At 42.3% G+C, this 21,374-nt stretch overlaps 1 protein-coding gene across 1 annotated transcript in view; it reads right to left on the bottom strand.

Moving 5' to 3' along the window:
• GPATCH1 (G-patch domain containing 1) overlaps positions 1-21,374 on the bottom strand; it is a 42,895-nt gene that overhangs the window by 3,975 nt on the left and 17,546 nt on the right. The window contains exons 9-18 of the mRNA XM_026010169.2: positions 19,353-19,432; positions 16,147-16,351; positions 13,971-14,270; positions 12,863-13,041; positions 12,470-12,597; positions 11,554-11,690; positions 11,060-11,226; positions 4,620-4,833; positions 3,190-3,297; positions 418-515 (exon numbers count right to left, since the gene is read on the bottom strand). Coding sequence (XP_025865954.1) covers positions 418-515; positions 3,190-3,297; positions 4,620-4,833; positions 11,060-11,226; positions 11,554-11,690; positions 12,470-12,597; positions 12,863-13,041; positions 13,971-14,270; positions 16,147-16,351; positions 19,353-19,432 — 1,616 coding nt within the window. The remainder of the gene's footprint in view (positions 1-417; positions 516-3,189; positions 3,298-4,619; positions 4,834-11,059; positions 11,227-11,553; positions 11,691-12,469; positions 12,598-12,862; positions 13,042-13,970; positions 14,271-16,146; positions 16,352-19,352; positions 19,433-21,374) is intronic.

Here is a 21,374-nt window from a genome sequence, read left to right as displayed (position 1 = left end):
TCTGCTTGCAGTGATGACGAAGTTGTTGAAAAACAATGTTCAAAATAATATCTTCATTCAATATTGAATAACAATTAATCTATTTTATTATTTAATATTCGATCATTACTCTAGAGCATTTAAATGTTCTTTTTTCCTACTTCTTAATGTTCACAAATAAAAATTGTTTTAGGTCCAACTGAGTAATTAAAATATTCTGCCCCAAAGAAAAACCAAGAAAATCGAAGGCTTACGTGACTGTCAACATTTCTGCCAAGGTACGGAGAGGCCCACGTGCCCCCATCCTGGCACCAGACCGTCTCTGTGACTGGCTTCACACCTGGGATCACACCTGGCAGGGGGCGGGGCTTTTCTGCTCGACAGAAGCGGGGACACCTGAACCTGCCTCCTGTCCCAAGACACCCAGAAGGAACTCACCTTCTCTTTCCTCCGTCTGTGCTCTTTTTTGGTCTTGTGTTTGTCTTTGTTCTTTTTATGTTTCTCCTTTTGAGGCGCCTCAAGTTTCTGACGAACATCTGAAACACAAATGTAACAAACACGTGAACTACTGGGGAAAATAAAGACTAAATTGTTGAACTGGGAACGTGATGTAGATGGAATGTTTAACATTCAGGCGGAACTCCTGCCCTGCCTCCCTGACAAACACACGGATTAGCATGTCACCTGGTCACTCTATATTTAGAAATTGCCAGAAACCTCGCAAGACCTGTGTGATCCAACCAGTATCTGGCCACAGCCTTATCTGCTCGATGAGTCAGATGAAGATAAAGGTGGACCAGATTGCACAAGCTTTTTATAATTTAACATCCTTGGGCAAGCTCAGAGACAGACCAGAGGCTGAACTTCCCCTCAGTCACCAGTGGCGGCTCCATGATCTTCTGTTCATTGTTCAACTTTTCCAAGCCTCAGTCTCCCCAACTACAGATACAGATAGTAAGACTGTTCCCTCAGGAACATAGGGGATTGGATGGAACCGTGCACATGAATCCCACAGCCTAGAATCTGGCTAATAAATGTCAGAGCCCTTCTCACATCATCCTCTCTCTTTTTTTTTTTTTTTTTACATCATCCTCTCTTAATGAAAGCACATTATATTTGCATTTGCCTTATAAGCTAGAAAACTAGCATCAAAAAAACATAATGTTGGGCAGCTCCGGTGGCTCAGCAGTTTAGCACCACCTTCAGCCCAGGGCATGATCCTGGAGACCTGAGATCGAGTCCCGCATCGGGCTCCCTGCATGGAGCCTGCTTCTCCCTCTGCCTCTCCCTCTCTCTCAGTCTCTCATGAGTAAAATAAATAAAATCTTAAAAAAAAAAAAACATAATGTACATAGTCACTAAAAATGACCAAACAAGGGATACCTGGCTGGTGGCTCAGTGGTTGAGCGTCTGCCTTCGGCTCAGGTTGTGATCTCGGGGTCCTGGGATCGAGTCCCACATCAGGCTCCCCACAAGGAGCCTGCTTCTCCCTCTGCCTTTTGCCTCTGCCTCTCTCTCTATGTCTCTCATGAATGAATAAATAAAATCTTAAAAAAATAAAAAAAAAAAAAAGACCAAACAAGGGGCAGAGGCCTAAATTCTCAACCTCCAAACCTTGACCAAAATGTTTTCACAGGGCATTAATTTCCAGGTAACCAATCAGCAAAAATTAACAACGGCAGAAGCAATGTAGATCTTTAAATCAATTTCTTCCACCTACAGAAAAGGTGTTTCAGAAGCATGAATATTTTCCAAACCCAGGTAACAGGTGCTTATAACTCTCCAGTCCCATCTAGTCAGATATTTTAAAAATCTGACCTCCCAAACTTTTTTTTTAATGCTTGTTTTTTAAAAAAACATTTTCCCTCAATAATCCATAGACAAAATTAAATTGTTAACTATTACAAGGCCATTGAGGATGGTCTGGGAAATGGGCATAAATAACTTATGCAACTAATAACCAACAACTTTTAGATGCTGATACACTTATTTTAAGCTGAAGATCTGAACTAAAGCAAATAGGAAATATACTCCCTGCCATTTTTCAAAGCCTTATACTTTTTTATCACCTCTTTGAAGGCTGGCTTCATTAACCAAACCAATATTTAATATGCAGGTGCTATATAAAGTAGATAATAGAATTACATCATTTATATACCTAGGCCAGGTTATCAGATGTTTGCTAACCTAGCCTTCAAGGAGATAATAAGCCAGTCTAAACATTTTAACAATATGTCCACTTCAGACGTTGTTGATTGATATTGGGAAAGGAGAATGAACTGTGTTTACTCCTGAAAAAATTACTTTTACTTTATTCACTACATGAGCCAAAGTATAAAAAAAAGTCTCCCAATATGCTTCTCCCTGTAATTCCTCACCTATCTTTGTGTCCTAGATTTGTAATTTCTCTCTCTTTTTTAAAGACTTTATTTATTTATTTAAGAGAAAGCGACAGAGACCAGAGTGGGGAGGAGAGGAAGAAGCAGACTCCCCACTGAGCAGGGAGCCCGACATGGGGCTTGATCCCAGGACCCCAGGATCACGACCTGAGCTGAAAGCAGACGCTTAACTGACTGAGCCACCCAGGTGCCCCTATTTTTACTTTTTTTTATTTCTGTGACAACAGAAATGACAACATTTGAGATGCTAGAAAGAAAAAAAGCTGAAAGGTCTCTGAGGCTATAAAGCAAGAACTATCGTTTAGGTGGAAGTAATGGGATTCAAATGTGGCTGAGAACAAATACACCAGGAACAAATGTGTATACAGTTGACCCTCAACAACACGAGTTTAAACTGTGCAAAGCCACTACGTGTGGATTTTTTTCGATGAGTACAGTACTGTGCAGGTGTTTTCTCTCCCTTATGATTTTCTTAATAACATTTGCTTTTCTCTAACTTACTTTAAGAATACAGTATATAATACATATAACATATATGAAAAGTGCTAATTGTTTACGTGATTGGTAAGGCTTCAGGTCCACTCTAGGCTATTAGTAAAGTTTTGGGGGGGGAGTCAAGTTATATGCAGATTTTTGACTGTGCATAGTGTTGGGGCCCCTAAATACTGCCTTGCTCAAGGGTCAACTGCATGTATGAGGTTGGCCTTGTGTTGGATTATGGGTAGAGGTGAAAACATGGTTAGAGTTGTCACAGTTCAAGGGAGACGCTGGTGCCAATGCAAACAGGAGAACCAAGGAGCTCTTGACTCACTGGGGCAGAAGACAGGCGGCAGCCGTGGGCCAAATGCTTCTCTTTCATCTATCTGCAGCTTTTGGATCGGGAAGGAAGGTGCAGGCTCCTGGGGTGCCGGCTCGCTAGCTGAAAAACACCAGGGTATTAATTTCGTCTATTTATACTAATAGTAATTAATATTATACTAATATTAATGTGTTTGATTCTTCAATTAATATCACCAGATAATGCCACCAGATAATGTGTGCTTTTCTTCACCACTTTAACTAGCTCACTCCGGGCACTGAAGACACAGCAGTGAGCATACGAACCTGACCTCCAAACTCGTGGACATCTGAGCAATGTCCTGTCAACACAGGCACCTGCAGCCAAGTACACCAGTGGCTGTGACACAGGGGTGTGTATAGCACACACTCCGCATCACCCCACTGAGACCTGAAGGGTTAAAAGATGTCCTCAAGGAAAGATGTCCTCTGAGAAGAATAAAACTTACAAACAGGGATCTAAGACTATGACCCAGCTCATAAAGTTTAATTTTACTCAAAATAAATTATCAATGAGAGGGAAAAGTTTAAAAAAAAAGAGAGGGAACTGAAAGCTAAAAAAAGGGGGGGGGGGACTGAATATAAACAAATTATCATGGTGATATTAATAATCTCATTTTTTTAAACAGAGGACTATGTTTTCAGATAGTGGAAAGAAGAACACAAAAAGTATGGATCAAAGTATCAATAATGTTCATCTCGGGGAAGTGAGATGCCAAGGGATTTAAGCTTTTTACATTTCTATATTTTTAAACTTTTAAAATTCAAGTATATATCACTGAAATAAAAAATAAGTTGGGAAGTTTTTTTCCCATAGAAATATGAAATAGGCATTTGCAAATCACCTAAGAATAAACAGTTTTTTATATTTCAATGTAACTTTTTGGTTAAAGGCATTATAAATTATACTCAAGTCTACCACAGACTAACAGGGGCAAACAGACCACCCAAAGACTGAGATAGAAAATTCTGTCCGCCCACTCAACCATCTGTAAAGTCTCCTACCCTTGCAAGCGCCAAATGGCCTCCTTTTCCATGGCAAAACTCTGGGCTCAGGGAAGAGCCCTGTATACCTCGGGACCAAATTTGCCAATAATCCTAGCACCTCATCATCAACCAGGTCAAAAAAGAAGAAAAAAAAAAAGCTATTTTTTAAACACAAATTTTACTAGTTTTAAATTCTTCTCAACTAGGATTCATAGGAAAATCAATATTCTCAAACATAGCTATCCTGAAAATACATTGGAAATTATATCTGATATCACAATTAAAAATGTAAAAGATTAAAACGTCATTGCTTGCTAATTGTCCTGGTTTACAATTGCACACGAAACAAAGCGGCAGCTTCTCTAGAGACATCTTCATTTTCTTCTTTGGATCCCCAAATCTAAAGTATCCATGTACCGTGTGCCACAGATGGTGTCTCCACTGAGTTAGTCTCTTGGGAGCTTTTGAAGTCAGCCTCCCCAGGACCCGCCTGATCATCCTCGCTGTCGCCTTGCTCATCCTCGGAGGATGAGGACTTCTCATCAGAAGAGCTGGCAAAGATGGCTTTAAATAAGTCCATGGATGGGCGGCTCCCTTCTTCCGTCTGTGAATCCACACCTTTGCTTATATTCTGCATTAACAATGAAATAAGAGTCAGGAATGAAGAAGCAAAGGTGAGGGGAGTCAGACTGTCTAGACATACACACCTACGGTCAGGGACATCGTTCCACACCCACGTACTGCCTAACTACACAATGACAGCTCACATGACATTTATTTTTGTGAGGTTTCTGATTCACCAACTGCAGAACAAGCCCACTGGTAGAAGCAGCTGAAGCCTCTCCTAGAGATAGGTCTTTCATCAGACTTGCAAAGGACCCACGGAAATGCAGTAGGAACTAGCACAGGGCCTCTGTCCTGTTTACAGGAGTCTGTGGAGGCTTCAGAGGTCCAAGATTAGAGGTTAATGAAGGCACTCTACTCAGATAAAATGCCGAAGAGAAAACTAGCCCTCCACATGGTGGGGAGAGAGCTGGGAGCACATGGATACCATCATCACGGAACTTCCCTTTGCAATTACACATCACCATTGGTACAAAAAGCCCAGCTACGGACAATCAGATTAGCCAAACAAACAAGCAGTAACTTTGTACAAACTCAATTACATCCACAGGGAGCAAAGGCATGAAGAAGACACGACTCCTTCCTGGCCAAGAGCTTCTCCCCAGATGGGTGTGGGGTAATCTAATGTGCTAAGTGCAAACAGCAGTGATGAGAGAGCACCAAGACTGGCCTAGATCAGGATCCACTTCTGTCCTTCCACCGTTCAACTGAAGAACCCGGCCAGAGACATGAGGATGCACTCAAGAGTGCAAATGTCTGCCAAGGGGTGGGTCTGGACTCTACCACAAAGTTCTCCTCACCCTCAGCAGAGTCACTCCCCTACCATATCACCTCCAGTTTCTGGAGCAGAGTACAAATACCCACACTGAGGAAAAGAGTACAAGACATGACATCTGTAGTTTTAAAAGTCAACTCTTAAAAAAAATAAATAAATAAATAAAAATAAAAAATAAAAATAAAAGTCAACTCTTCATAGAAAAAAATTAAAGAAGAAAAGTATACCATTCCCAACTAAAAATAACCAGGGCACCTTGGAGAAAGGATTGATTCCAAAGCTGGGGCTGAGAAACACAAAGATGAGCCCAGAAATAATTGTGCCCAGACCACCAAGACATGCTCACAGAGTAAGAGGGACACATGAAAAACACAGAAGCCAACCTGAAGGTGCTCCAATCAGCCAACTAAGACAAAGCATTAAATAAATAATGGTAGTACTGATTTAGCCTTTAAATAGAATAGGAAACTGTGAGTCCACAGTTTGATGAAGAACAGGATGCTTATATATTTCAGAGCTCCTTTATACTTATTAAAATAATTAAGTACAAATTTGGGGTGCCTGGGTGGCTCAGTTGGTTAAGCATTTGCCTGCAGCTCAGGTCATGATCCCAGGGTCCTGGGTGGGGGTCCCTGCTCAGTAGGGAGCCTATTTCTCCCTCTCCTTCTGCTTCTCTCCATAACTCATGTTTTCTCGTATGTTCTTTCTCTCATATGTTCTCTCAAGTAAATAAAATCTTTTTTAAAATAATAATAAAGTAAAAATTCGGAATAAATCGGTAAATAAAGGTGCTTACTAATTACAGAGGGGAAAAAACTAACTTTACAATGGAGAAGACTGGCAGATACTTCGTTACTCAAGTGACCAAAGTGAATACCAGCAATGGGACAAGTTGACACCATGCACCACCTGACAGGATAAAGTGAGAGCCTAGCCGGAGCCCTTTTGAGGTGCTCCTGCTGAAAGGGCACAACCTGAATCTAGTCCTAAGGAAACATCAGACAGACCTAAACTAAGGACACTCTACAAAATACTGGCTTATAATTTTCAAGTATCAAGATCCTGGAAGACTGAGGAATTGTACCAGACTAAACAAGACTAAAGGGGCGTGACCACTAAGTGGTCACAAGTGACCCTGAGCTGCATTTCCTGCCATAAAGGACATTATTAGGACAACTGGTGGAACTTGAATGGGTCCAAGGATTAGACATGCCAGTAATGCATCAATGCTGATTTCCAGATCTTGATGGATGTACTGAGGCTATATAGGGGAACGCCCTTCCTTGAAGGAAACACAGGACAGCCAGGCATACTGGTTGGCAACTTATGCTCAAGTGGCTCAGAGACAAAATTATCTAAATTATATTTAAACTTCTGACAGTGTTTCAAAATTATTCAAAGGTAAAAAAAAAAAATTATTCAAAGGTATACATGAAGTCAGGAAAGAGAGGCTGAGAGTGAAGCACAGGAAATCACGGCAAACTCAAACATCTAGAAAACTCACAAATCTGATGTCTTTATGACAAACCACAGATACCAATGTCATGTGCACAGGCCATAACTGAATGGCAGCTGGCTGATACTCGTGTTTATAGACAGTTCTGGCCATTAACATTGTGCTGACTCAGAAAAAGTTTTCAAGGAAGGAAATTAAATAGCCCAGAGACTAGAAGTGAGATCCCTAAGGTCACCTGGCTAAGAAGTGAAAAAGCAAGAAAGAACTAAGACTTTTTCTGGGCAAAATTATCTAAATACTATCTCAACATGATTTCTGAGACAATCTAAAAGTCTTTCTAATCCAATGACCACATCGCAAAGCCAGAATCTCTGAGTAAGGTTTTATGCTGTCTTAAAAATTACAGTAGAGGGATCCCTGGGTGGCGCAGCGGTTTGGCGCCTGCCTTTGGCCCAGGGCGCAATCCTGGGGACCCGGGATCGAATCCCACGTCGGGCTCCCGGTGCATGGAGCCTGCTTCTCCCTCTGCCTATGTCTCTGGCTCTGTCTCTCCTTCTATCTCTCAAGAATAAAAAAAAAAAAAATCTTTAAAAATTACAGTAGAAACCCCATGGGGAGGTTCCAAATCCATGGTGGCACAGGTGGTGGCAGCAGCTTCCAGGCTTTGAAGGAAAGGAAACTTTTTCTCTGACCGGAGCAGCTGTGGTCTCAACAATCTGAAGCAAATCCCACTGCTTTTTCCCCCTTCTTGCCCTCTTGCCACTTGATAAAGTAAATAATATCCAGCCACAGATAAAGTCAGAGGAAGTACAACCCAGAGCAGGGAAACTAAGTCCCAGCCTTCTGACTGGAGGGTGTGAGGGGCAGCCTGAAAGTCAGACAGAGTCAAGAAGATCATGAAAAGGAGCTCAAGAGTAATCCTATGGAATGTCTGTGAGCTTCTGGCTCACCTCTGAGCCATGCAAGTGTAAATCTGACTCTAAACAGCAAACCAAAGGTTTTGATAACAGAACTAGGGGATTAACTACCAGCCAGGTCCCAGATCAGCTGCTGGGAAGTATACACGCAGGAAAGATTTGAATAGTACTACAAAGACTCTGAAAACTGCAATGACATTTGAACCCAGATGGCTTGGAACATATAGCCTAAACCTAATTAGGTCAACCATCTGCCAAAACAAAACAAAACAAATTTTCACTATTCTCCCTAGAATTCAAACAAGACTTAAAGTTCATAACATAGGGACGCCTGGGTGGGTCGGCAGTTGAGCGTCTGCCTTCAGCCCAGGGTGTGATCCTGGAGTCCCGGGATTGAGTCCCCCACATCGGGCTCCCTGCATGGAGCCTACTTCTCTCTCTGTCTATGTCTTTGCCTCTCTCTCCCTCTGTGTCTCTCATGAATAAATAAATAAAATCTTAAAAAAAAAAGTTTCATAACATAATGTCCAAAATATCAAAATGTCTTGGATATAATGCAAAACCACTTGGTTACAACCAACTGGGAAAACCTCAACTTGCAAACGACAATCAATAGACTCTAAACCTAAAATGACAAAAAATGTTAGAATTATATGGCAGAATTAAAAAAAAAAAAAAAAGAACTGTATGGCAGATTTTGAAGCAGCTATTACAGCTACAGTCCAAGAATAAGGTTAAACAGGTGGAAAGGGGCAGCCCCAGTGGCTCAGCAGTTTAGTGCCACCTTCAGCTCAGGGTGTGATACTGGAGACCCGGGATTGAGTCCCACAGCAGGCTCCCTGCATGGAGCTTGCTATTCCTTCTGCCTGTGCCCGTGCCTCTCTCTCTCTCTCTTTCTCTGTGTCTCTCATGATTAAATAAAATAAAAAATCTTAAAAAAAAAAAAAAAACAGGTGGAAAGATAAAAAGATCTCAGCAAAGAAAGAAATCTCAGCAAAGAAATAAAAGATATAAAGACAAACCAAATGAGAATTTTAGAAATGAAAAATTCAGTAACCAAAACAAGAAATTCACTGGATGGGATTGATAGAATAGAAACGACAGAAGAAAGGGTATGTGAACTTGATGACTGATCAATAGAAGCTATCTGAGTTGAACAGAGAGAAAAATAGGATTGAAAAGAGAATTGAATTATGGGGCAATATTGAAAGGTCTAAAGTTTATGTCACCAGAGTCCCAGGACAGGTGTGAGAAGTGGAGGAGAAAAAACTATTTGAAAAAATAATGGCTAAAAATGTCCCAGATTTGGTGAAGGACAAGATTCAGGAGGCTCAGCAAACCCCAAACAAAAGAATCTCAAAGAAATCCATGCTCAGACACATCATAATCAAACAGCAAAAAACCAAAGACAAATAAAAATCTTGAGAGCAGCCAGAAAAAAAGTCATGTCATCCTGAGGAAGGACAAGTTGAATAACTAGATTTCTTATCAGCAATCAGGAAGTCCAGAGGGAAGTGGCACAACATTCTTTAAAGGGCTAAAAGGAAAGACCTGTTGACCCATCATTCTATATCCAGCAAAGACATCCTTCAGGAATGAAGATAAAACATGGACATTCTCAGATGAGGGAAAATTAAGAAAACCAGTGGTTGGAACTGCTCTAAAAAAAATGCTAAATAGGGAGGTCCTCAGACAGAAGAAATGATAGGAGGGAAAGCCAGCTCTTTAGGAAGGAAGAAAGAGCAACAGCAACAGTAAATATCCAAGTAAATAAAATGGACTATCAGCTCATCAGTTCTTTAAACACGGCTAACAACTGAAAGCAAAAATTACAACCCTGTCTCATGAGGTTTTCAGTGTGTTTGCACGTAATATAGGTGACATCACAAAGCTGGGAGAGTGAAGGGACCTAGAGAGCAGTAAAGATTCCACATTCCACTTAGGGTGCTACAGTTGTCAGTTCTAAATTAACTGTTTGAAGTAAGCATTAAAAAAATAATGAGTTAAAAATGTAATAGGGCTTAAAAATGTAATAGATAAATTAAAATAGCATACTGATAATTATTCAACTAATATAAAAGAAGGTAGGAAAGGAAAAAGAGAGCAACAAAAAAGGAGTGGGACCAGACAGAAAACAAAACTGTAGACCTGAATCCAACTAGATCAACAAATTACATTAAATGCTAATGGTTAAAACACACAAAGTAAAACATATAGATTATCTAAATGTACTATTAAAAAAGGACCCAAGGACAATGACATGCTTTTTATCAAAAATCCACTTTAAATACAATGAAACAAATAGGCTAAAAGTAAAAAGATGAAAAAATACATACTGTGCAAATTGCCAGAGATAGAGTAATATTACATAATGATAAAAAGTTCAATTCGGCAAAAAGATAAAACAATACAAATAAATGTGTACGCACCTAACAAGAGAGTTTCAAAATACATGAAGCAAGCACTTTGGTATAAAGTTGGCAGTTTCTTAAAAAGTTAAATCTACATTTCTGTATTACCCAGCAATCTCGTTATTAGGTATTTACCCCAGAGAAATGAAAACTTGTATTTACACAAAATTCTGCACATGAACACTCAGAGCAGCTATATTTAGGAGAGCCAAAAGCCAAAAGGACATATGGAAACAACCATACGTCCTTAAAGGGTAAATGACCAACAAACTGTGATGTAGCCACACAGCAAAATAGTATTTAGCAATAAAAAGGAATGAGCTATTGATAATACACTACTGATGAATCTCAGAGGTATGATACTGAGTGGAAGAACCCAGCAACTACAGCCTATGGGCCAAATCCAACCCACTGTCTGCTTTGTAAATAAAGTTTTACTGGAACATGGATGTACCCAATTTTTTTCATATTGCCTGTGATTTCTTTCACATTCAACAGCAGTGTTGAGTGGTTGTGAGAGACACTATATGGTAACAAAGCCTAAAATACTTAATACCCGGCCCTTCACAGAAAGTTTGCAGACCCCTCCAAGACGTGATGACAAAGCACCATCAAAGAGAAGGACTATGACGCCACAGTCAGCCTGGCAGAGAAAACCTGGAAGCCCCACATACCTTATTTGAGAGTGATTCCGTCACAGTCTCTTCCTCTCTGATTACTAATGGACCGGACTCTTGTTTAGGTGGACCAACTTTTGATCTAGCCAAACTTAAAAATTCACTAAGGGAATCTTCTTTCTTTTCTTGTTTAGATGTATCCCATCTGGATGGTTTTCTTGACTCTGAAAGGTAGAACACGGACGTAATTATCAGAATGAGCAAGCAAAAGGCAAGCTCTCCATTATGGCTCTTTAATTCATTCCAGAAGCAAACCTACAATGGGCCAGGCCTGGTGCAAGGTGTTGAGAATGTGGCAGATGCTGAGGCAGAGCACCAACCCCTAAGAGTATACATGTGGACTCTTACCACATGAGCTAATGTATTCATATGAACAAGTCTCTTAATGGAGGGAAAGCACGTATTCTGTGTACCCTTAAGACTTCTGTTTTCCCAACGGGATAGGGCTTGAGACCACAGTCAGCACATGGACCCGAGGAAGCCCCACTCACTTTCAGGACCTTGGTGCTGTAGTACTTTCTCATTTGATGCTTGAGTTGTAGGCAAGGATGCTGTCTCTGGGATGGTCAGAAAGTTGAAGACTGAGTATTTGTCACGTTTTACTCTTGGTAAGCCAACCAAAGTTGAACTGTGGGTTGAAAAGAAAAGATGTATATAATTTTAAAATCTAATTCTCGTGAAGCTTTCCATCTCATGTTTTTCACCACTAGCTCTTCTACTTGCTAAAAGGTCTCCGAAGGTGATTTTGCTTCTCAAGGCAGTTTAAGAATTTGGAATGGCTGACTTCAGGGTCCCTGAGGTTTTTCCTATCATAGTAAGAGGGAGAATTTAACTTTGAAAATGTATTTCCAGGGCACCTAGGTGGCTCAGTCCGTTAAGCACCCGACTCTTGATCTCAGTTCAGTTCTTGATCTCAGGGTTGTGAGTTTAAGCCCCACGTTAGGCTCCATACTGGGCACAGAGCCTACTTAAAAAGAAAATGTATTTCCATGAAGGAAAAATTCCACTGCTAAAAATATACCTACATTTTCTGACAAAACCTCTGATTCAATCATAAGTTTTTTGTAGTGTTTATAATCAAGTGTAAAACATTTATAAAGAATTAGCATGTCATATTTTAAATGTAAATTATATGTGCATCATTAAAAAGGTGACAAATTAATCAAGCATTACGTTTTTGTAACTTGACATATCTGAGCTTTGTATACAGTTTGTTTCCTGGGTGTTTGCTTTTTTTTTTTTTTTAGTAGCAAATCAATGGAAATTAAATCTGTAAAATTTGCAACTCTATGCATTTACAAGTAAATTCATCTAGAAACAGGGAATTTATATGAGTAGGTAAGGGGGAAAGTTAGCTTTAATATGGGAGAATGAATACTGATGTAAGGGCAGATTTATCCAACTTACTCTGGATAAGGGTCAGGGACATTAAACCTCTTACATAGAAGCTTGTCAGGGTGCCACTCAAATGTGTCTCGGGTGAGCTTCCCGAACATCTTCATCTTCACAGCCGACTGCTTGTCACTGACATCATTCTGGAAAAGACATTTATTCCGTTTCATCAAGTGGTCACACCACTGACCTGACTGCTCTTCCACTGAAAAGTTTTCAAGCAATTTTCCAAAAGGACAAAACAGCTCTTATGCTACAATGCTTTCGCTAACTGACATTGGAAGCTAAAAGCATAAAATCATTTCTTATTCTAATAATGCTGTGTCTATTGTGATCATTCCACTGAGACATCGAAAATATTTGCTCTAATTCTAAAATTCATCAGGTAGGGACTTGATGGCGACAGACCTCTTGGTCTCGAGGGACTTCCACTTGATCTGAATCATCCTCCTCCTTGGCATGCGTGAACCTGGAGGACAGGGTGGAGTGGGAAGACGCATAGAGTACAGCTGCCCGAGCAAACTCATCCCGCTCGCGGCCTCGCTCCCACTCTGTCATCCTGGGGTCCAGGCAACGTTCCAGGGCATCTATGATACAAGGAACAAAACATTGCTTGTCTTAGGAAAAACACAGGGCTTATCCAGTGGGCCACACTGTATGCCTGTAGATTACCAGAGGGGACACAAATCCTGACCCTGGGAGTACTTGTCAGGTAACAGTGCTCTCCCCCTCAACATAGTTCTTTTACTGAATTCTGTCTACAGCACAGAACAGAGAAAAACATTTGGGGACTAATGCTCATTAAATCTTCAAAGCCAGGAACTTGCTCTCACTCCCAGCCAGTGATAAGTTCATCCCAACTGTATATTGCTCAGTCTTGGCAGAAAAACACCCCTTTTTCTAACTTTTTTTTTTTTTTAATTTAATAAACATTAGAGGGTGGGCTCTTTCTTAGTAAGGAGTGAAGCACAGTAGGCCAAGATCTGCTTTTGAGGACCAAGGCCTCAGATTTGCTGACGACTTGAATGACAGCAATCCTGCTCAGTCTGTCCATATTTACTCGGTAGACTGGAGGGTGACTTCTTTTCCCCTTGGAATGGTTCAACAGCCAACTACCTTCTTAAATCAAATTTTAGACCGTGATATAGGGCTGGTTGATTAGGATTTTAAGATAAAGTGGGAGATGACCTTGTTCCCTTGGTGTAAAATGCAACACTTACAGAAGGCAAGCATTTGCAAACAGTAAACGGTCTGTGGGTTAACATGAGCCATTGCCAAAGCATGTTCTCTACTCAAAACAGCTATCTTTGGGACCTGAGATAGGGAGAAACACAAGCTACTTGTTCTTACTTTCTAAGGTCAAAAGCCAGGAACTACAATCTTGGCACTGTTTGCAGCAGGCCAAAGCCAAACACCAGCAGAATGGGACACATCAACTTTAAATCTGGGACTGGGGCCAGAATAGCAAGAGTGCTTCCCTTGGCTCAGAAAGAGGAGACCCAGGCCTAGCACCCACCTTTCTGACCCTGCTTCATATTTACTAAAAACTCTTCATATCGTTTTTGCTTTTCTGGATCTTTTGCGAAAGGTTTGAAGTTGCTGGCTCTGGTGGTGGTTGTCCTACCACTCAATGCCATGTGCCACGACGAGCAGTGTCCGACGTCTGCAGAGGAGGGCTGGGATCTGCTGCTTGAGGCAATCTGGGCCAGACTCCTGGCCTTGAGTTGAGCTGCTTTCAGGTCTGTTGCCTGCTTCATTTCTTTGATCCTCTCTTTATCTTTTTGGGACAGAAACTCCAACACTGAAGTAGCCGAACCTAAATAAAAACAGTAATAGGAAGAGATGAAGAGTATCGTAAGACAACTATATTGATACTCCTGGGGTACCTTCGTGTTCTATATCACAAATGCATGTCACCGGAGTCTTTTACACTTAGTTTTTCACCTGTATTCATAGCATCCCTGTGAACCAGACAGCCATGAAATAATAAGACTCTAGTTTTATGGCGGGCAAAAATGGAGGCCTTTTGGATATTTATCAGGTAAGTGAATGGTCCTAGCATGAGGAAGCTGACATCCCGGGCTCCGGGCCTCCAGCCTGAGGCGGCCACTGCTCAGCAGCCAGGCCCAGCACAAGCCCTGGTTCAGAGCCAGCTGCCCCTGCAGTGTTCACTCCCGTCACAGCACCCCCAGAGCCCCGGCCTGGGCCAGAGGACACTGAACACAAGGCCCTACTCCTGCTAGCAGGGGGCGTGGGCATTAGCAAAGCCCAAAGGCAACCCAGAGGCTAGCTACAAGAGAACCATAAAGGAAACAGGGTGATACCACTGAAGGAGACTTAGAAGTGAGGCCTGGGAGTGGGGTATGGGGAATCACTAGTGTAGGGGGGCAGGAGGGCAGTGAAAGCCTGGAAGTTCCCTCCAAAGAGATAATTTGTGGTAAATTAAGTAAAACATACAGCCAAAGTGTGAGGAAAGAGCAGGGGCAGAGGAGACAGTGAACGTCAAGGCCCCAATGTGGTACGCCATGGTGGACAGGGCATAGGGCAGAAAGTGGGACCACAGGGCTGCACCCCAGGGGTTTTAAGACAGATTGGGGTAAGACATGGCCTGAAGGAGGAGATCGGGCTGTATCACGTGGCCTAGTGGGAAGTCTGGATTTTCCTTTAGCATGAGAAGTACTGGAGTGTTTTAAGAGAGGCTGCCATTGAGGGGAACAGACTGCAGAGAGGAAGGCAGGGAAGTGAGGAGGCCAATAATGAGGCCCCGCAATGGGCCAGGTGAGGGAGGATGGGTGCTCACTCCCAGCTGGAAACAGCAGACATGCAGACATGACGGGGTCCCAGCTTGCTGGAGGTAGTGCTGAGAGGATCTACTGATGGACTTGAGGTGGGGGCAGGGGTGGCAGGATTTACGATTCCTACATTCTGGTCTAAGCAGTGGGTCTCTGGTGGCATCATTCACTGACAATGGGAAGACCGAGGGAAGAGCAAGTCTGTTCTGTTCTATTTTATTTGAAATACCTATCAGACTCCCGACTACCAAGTCCAAGTTCACCTCTCACAGTGGGTCTTTCTGCGCCAACCTACAAAGGATTCTCCACACTTGCCCATACTTTCAGATGCTTAGGTGTTCAGGGAAGAGCTTACAGTACTTTCTCCCCCAGGCTGTGCAAGGACAGAGAAGGCCCCCACACCTCTGTCTGCGCCACATCCCAGCAATCGTTATAAGTCTGAAAACTGCTGAGCTTAAGACCAGGGTTGTGGTTTTTTTCTTTTTTTTTTTTTTTTTTTTAAGATTTTACTTATTTATTCATGACAGAGAGAGAGAGAGAGGCAGAGACACAGGCAGAGGGAGAAGCAGGCTCCATGCAGGGAGCCCGACGTGGGACTCGATCCCGGGTCTCCAGGATCACACCCCAAGCTGAAGGTGGCGCTAAACCGCTGAGCCACTGGGGCTGCCCAGGGTTGTGGTTTCAATGGCACAACCCAAACTTATGTTAGAAGACAAGTCTCAAGAAGTAAGAGATCCATAGGCTGCTACGTGTGCCAGTCACAATACACAATTTTGTTCTCCCCGTGTGAGAATACTAAACCAGCTAAAAGGTGTCATTGAGAAAACAACTTCCCATTTTGATTTTGGCAACTCTAATTATTATAAACGTGATGTTCTCAATCTTCCTCGTGGCACCTACCTTGCACAGGTGTTTCTCCCAGCAACTCCCCCCGCTTGGAGGCATTCAGTTGGTGCCTACTATGCGTCCCTGGGTCAGGCACGGGCTTTCCAGCTGACTCCGATAACACCTGGAGTAAGCGGGAGTTCTCTGAGGTTGCAGCTACCACAGGCCTGAAGTAATGCACAGGTCGATAGTCTCTTGGCAACTCAGGTGGTGGGTAAGTCTTCAAAAAAACCCAAAAAACAAAAACTCAGAAAAGACAGGCTGCGAGATGACCACGTTTGACCTAACCCAGAAAACCCATAACCTGTGAGTATTGTTAACCCTGCCCTCGCCAGGCCAACCTCCAGCAGGAAGGTCACACTGGGCACATCCATTCCGGATCTGGAGGGCCACTGGGACCGCATCATTCTAATGGCCACACATTTTTAATAGTCCCCCTGCCCACTTCTGCAGAGAGATGCTAACATGCATGTTTCATGTGGTAAGAAGGACAATAATAGTTATCACAATGCATTAGCCCACACACACAACTGGCTTAGTGTAAATCAGAAAACTTAGAAAAGTATGATTAAAACTTTGAAAAAAAATGATAACTTTGAACAAGTTGCTTTTAAATTCAAAATTCTTTTTCTGGTTACGTTTCAGTTCCAAAATAGAGCTTCAAGACTTATTTTTTGACCTGAGGGATTTTTTCAAGAGTGGACTAAACTGAAATTGAAATATATTTGAGAAATTCAGGCACTGATGATGACAGAACAGATAAATTAAAAGAAAAGTATTAGCTACATTTATTATTTATTTATTTATTTTAGCTACTTTTAAATTACTCGCTAAACCTTGCTCTGAGTCTAATAAACGTGAATTCAGTCTTATTGAAGCCATTTTCTAGATTTTTCAGCTACCTGAAACCCTGAGCTCTGTAACCAGCCGAACACCGAACGCTCTCTGGCTGTGGTTCTAGGGAGCAGCTGTCCCCAGGGCTCCCCTGAGGGTGTAATGACACTGACGTCCGCGTCCCACCCCATAAAGCTGGCACTAGGTGGGGTCTCCCAAGCTCCCCAGGTGGCTGAAACATGCAGCCTGGGTAAGCACCTGGCACAATGACAGTCATCATTGCTGGGAAATCCCATTTTTTTACGGTCTTAGGTTGACCACCTTCTGTGAACACATGGACTCCCAGATCAGCTGGCAGATACTTCTTTATGGCCATAACACAAAAATCCAGAGGAGCACGGCAGAAAGGAGGGGTGCACAGCCACGACTCTTAATATCCTCCATCGGATTCAAAGCATTTCCCTCCCTCTGCAAAATCACTGTTCTGTTCAGCCTCTGGATACAGAGGGGCTGGCTTTGGGCCACACCTGTAGAAAACCTGTCTGTGAAAGGCTAGGTGACCAGAGCACAAAGCACTACTCCAGCAAGCAGCACCTCGGGAACCCCCAATGCCTGTCACCCCGGTCACGGCCCTTGGGCCCACTAGAGGGAATCTGTGCTTCTGGTGCCCCTGCTGTAGAAGGGCTGACTTGGGGGCCAGGACTTAGTCCCATTGAGCCCTGGAGGGAGGGAGTCCTTGAGCCCAGAGTCAAGCGAGTACTTCTCAGCCTTTTTTATGCTCTCCTTTCACACACATAAAAAAACTCACATTCTCCTTCGACATTACTTGACATTTCTGGAAATAACAGCAGCGTACTATGTGCCCATCACCGTTCTGAATATATTCCGCTTTCTGTTATGACATATTATACCAACTAAACAAAGCTGCTGTAACCCCAAATATGGTTTTTTAAGCTGCACCACCCCCATCCTCCCCTATTCTGAAGAACCAACAGGTCAAGCCACAGAGGCACTTAACAAACGTTTGCTGAATACAAAAACAAAGAACTGAAGTATGGGACAATCTACAGAGGGATGCCAACAAGGCAAATGGCCAGGAGCCACACTTGAGCTACCAGGACCTATCACCTAGTGATGCCTGCCTGTGAGCACATGGCTCTGATGGGTGACAATGAGTACCACTCGGCCTAGGCCATATGGCAATCTCAAAAACAGGACTGTCTGGAAACGCATGCAGAGTTCTCCATGGGGCTTGACCAGCATGCATGCATGCAGCCTCTTTCTCGTCTGTTTGCCCACACAAGGAGTTCAGGGAACCCTGTCCACACGGGTCAACACTTTTCATGGCATTCAGGAGGCAGGAGGGCAGGGGCGGGGCTTATGACTTCCTGAAATTTTCTACTTTTCCTTAAGTTACACTGCCCTTGGAACTGTATCAATTCCATTTTCCCACCAGTTTTGAATGCAATTCTTTTATTTTTTTTTTTTAAGATTTTATTTATTTATTCATGAGAGACACAGAGAGAGAGGCAGAGGGAGAAGCAGGCAGGCTCCCTGTAGGAGCCCAATGCAGGACTCGATCCCGGAACTCCAGGATTACACCCTAAGCCAAAGGCAGATGCTCAACCACTGAGCCACCCAGGCATCTCTGCAACTTTTTTTTTTTAAATGGAAATAGCCCCCTACGTGGAGCTTGGATTTAAAAGATGAGTGAGGGATCCCTGGGTGGCGCAGCGGTTCGGCGCCTGCCTTTGGCCCAGGGCGCGATCCTGGAGACCCAGGATCGAATCCCACATCGGGCTCCCGGTGGATGGAGCCTGCTTCTCCCTCTGCCTGTGTCTCTGCCTCTCTCTCTCTCTCTCTGTGACTATCATAAATAAATAGTAATAAAAAAAAAAAATTTAAAAAAAATAAAAAAAATAAAAAAAAAATAAAAGATGAGTGATTGGGATCTCTGGGTGGCTCAGCGGTTTAGCGCCTGCCTTTGGCCCAGGGTGTGATCCTGGAGTCCCAGGATCGAGTCCCACGTCGGGCTCCTGGCATGGAGTCTGCTTCTCCCTCTGCCTGTGTCTCTGCCTCTCTTTCTCTCTCTACGTCTATCATGAATAAATAAATAAAATCTTAAAAAAAAAAAAAAAGAAGAAGAAGATGAGTGATTGAAAAAAAAAAAGATCAGCAATTAGATATTTTGGGTAAAATGTGATTACCAACTGTAATTTCTAATGCAGAGTATGTTTTCCTGGACAATCACTAGTAATTATACTGTTGCTTTTCGAAAACAGAATTTACTTACTTTCAATTGGTAATATAATAACTTAGATTACATAGCATCAAATATTTTAAGTACTAAACCAGTAAAAAATTAAAAAAATAAATTTTTTCCTTACTTTCTTAGAAGATAAAGGTTTAGAAGCCAAGGAAAATCCATCCAAAATTTTGCCAATGTATCGAAGATCTTTCTCTGATTCTACAAAATGATATCGTTGATTAATTTCAGAAGCAGAAAAGATTAGAATAAGACAAAAGACGTCAGTTTTTTTAATCTCCAAGAACATACACACTACAAGTCACACGTGATTATCTCGCAGAGATAGCAGTAAAGGAGAGGGAAGAATGGCAGTAAAGCCCTCACACCTCTGTTGACTCAGTGACTGGCAGCCCGGCCCACAGCACCCTCAGCTGATTAGGTGGCCCCGGATGTGAGGCTATGGCTCTCCATGACAACTGCCTCAATGTTGTTTTTAGAAAAATTACTTAGGTCTTAAGCTACACTTGGGGACACCAAAGAATATACTCTGTGGAGTAAAAGATCTTAAGAAAAACCATCAAGGGGACAAGTATGGTTAAAAATAAAATCATAACCATGAGGGAGTCATTCCTAAAACCAGGCAAGGACCTAGGGGCAGACTACCACCCCCCAATTTCCTTAGCAACCATCCAAAGAAAGCACAGAAGGCAATACAACCAGGTCAGCCAGTAATCTAATCTCATTCAAATTAAAAGGTACTTTTGTCTTTTCCTCAAACGAAATTCTAACAAGAGCTAAAGATCACTCATGGAACAGAACGACCAGTGCCCTATTGCCTTGGAGCCAGGGATCGGCCATTGGTTGTGGAGATAGCCTCATGGGCAGGGCTCTTGATTCTCAAGGATTTCCTGAGCACAGTGGTTATGTCAAAAATCATACGCACGGACTGCATTTTTCTGTAGCAAAAAGCTCCTTCTGCACGAGTACTGTGAGTGCTTATACAAGCTGGCTGGCTGGTCTGAAGAAGATGCGGCCACGTGCTGTGCAGATGGGGCTGAAGCCCTGCAGCCACGTAAAACACAGCCCAGCCCTGTAACTACCCCTCCCCGACAAAGTCATTCTTTGCAGCTCAACTCATGTGGAACTTTTGTACCAGCTTCTGAAGTTCCTAAAATTCTCCAGGGTAATTTGGGATTAATTTTCACACTCCGGGCACCCCTATGGTTATAGGAGCATTATTTACAATAGCCAAACTATGGAAGCAGCCTATGTGTCCATTGATAGATGAATGGATAAAGAAGACATGGTGTATATATACAATGAATATTGCTCAGCCATCAAAAAGAATGAAATTTTGCCAATTGCAATGACATGGATGGGGCTAGACTGTATTATGTGAAGCAAAAGCAGTTAGTCAGAGAAAGACAAATACTGTATGATTTTACTCATATATGGAACTTGAGAAAACAAACGAGCAAAGGGAAAAAAAAAAAGAGAGAGAGAAAGAGACAAACCAAGAAACAGACTCTTAACTACAAAGAACAAACTAATGGTTACCAGAGGGAAGGTGGATGGAGGGATGGGTGAAATAGGTGATGGGGACTGGGGCGCCCAGGTGACTCAGTCGGTTAAGTCTCTAGCTCTTGGTTTCGACTCAGGTCATGATCTCATGGGTTGTGGAGTCAAGCCTCATGTTGGGCTTCACATTCAGTGGGGAGTCTGTGTGAAAATCCTCTCCCTCTGCCCTTTCCCCGACTTGCATGTACTCACCCACACCCATGTATGCTCACTCTCTCAAATAAATAGATCTTTAAAAAAAAAAAAGAAAGAAACAGGTGATGGGGATTAAGGACTGCACCTGTCGTGATGAGCACAGGGTTATGTATGGAATTGTTGAATCACTATATTGTACACCTGAAACTAATGTTACACTGTATGTTAACTAAACTGGAATTAGAATTAAATTAAAATTTAAAACCCCTTCATACTCTTAAAATTTTTGTTTTCATTTAAAGCCCAGCAATTTTACTTTTATGAATTTATTCTGAAGAAATAAAAAGCAAATATGCAGACAGAGCCACAGAATATTTATTATAGCCATATGGATCATGAAAAAAAATAAGAATAGTTTAAAAATCAACCATGGAGACTAAATTTAGAT

Source organism: Vulpes vulpes, chromosome 1, assembly GCF_048418805.1.
Source record: "Vulpes vulpes isolate BD-2025 chromosome 1, VulVul3, whole genome shotgun sequence".
NCBI classification, from domain to species: Eukaryota; Metazoa; Chordata; class Mammalia; order Carnivora; family Canidae; genus Vulpes; species Vulpes vulpes.
Note: the sequence above shows the minus strand (reverse complement) of the source record. Positions and strands in the feature narration are given on the sequence as shown.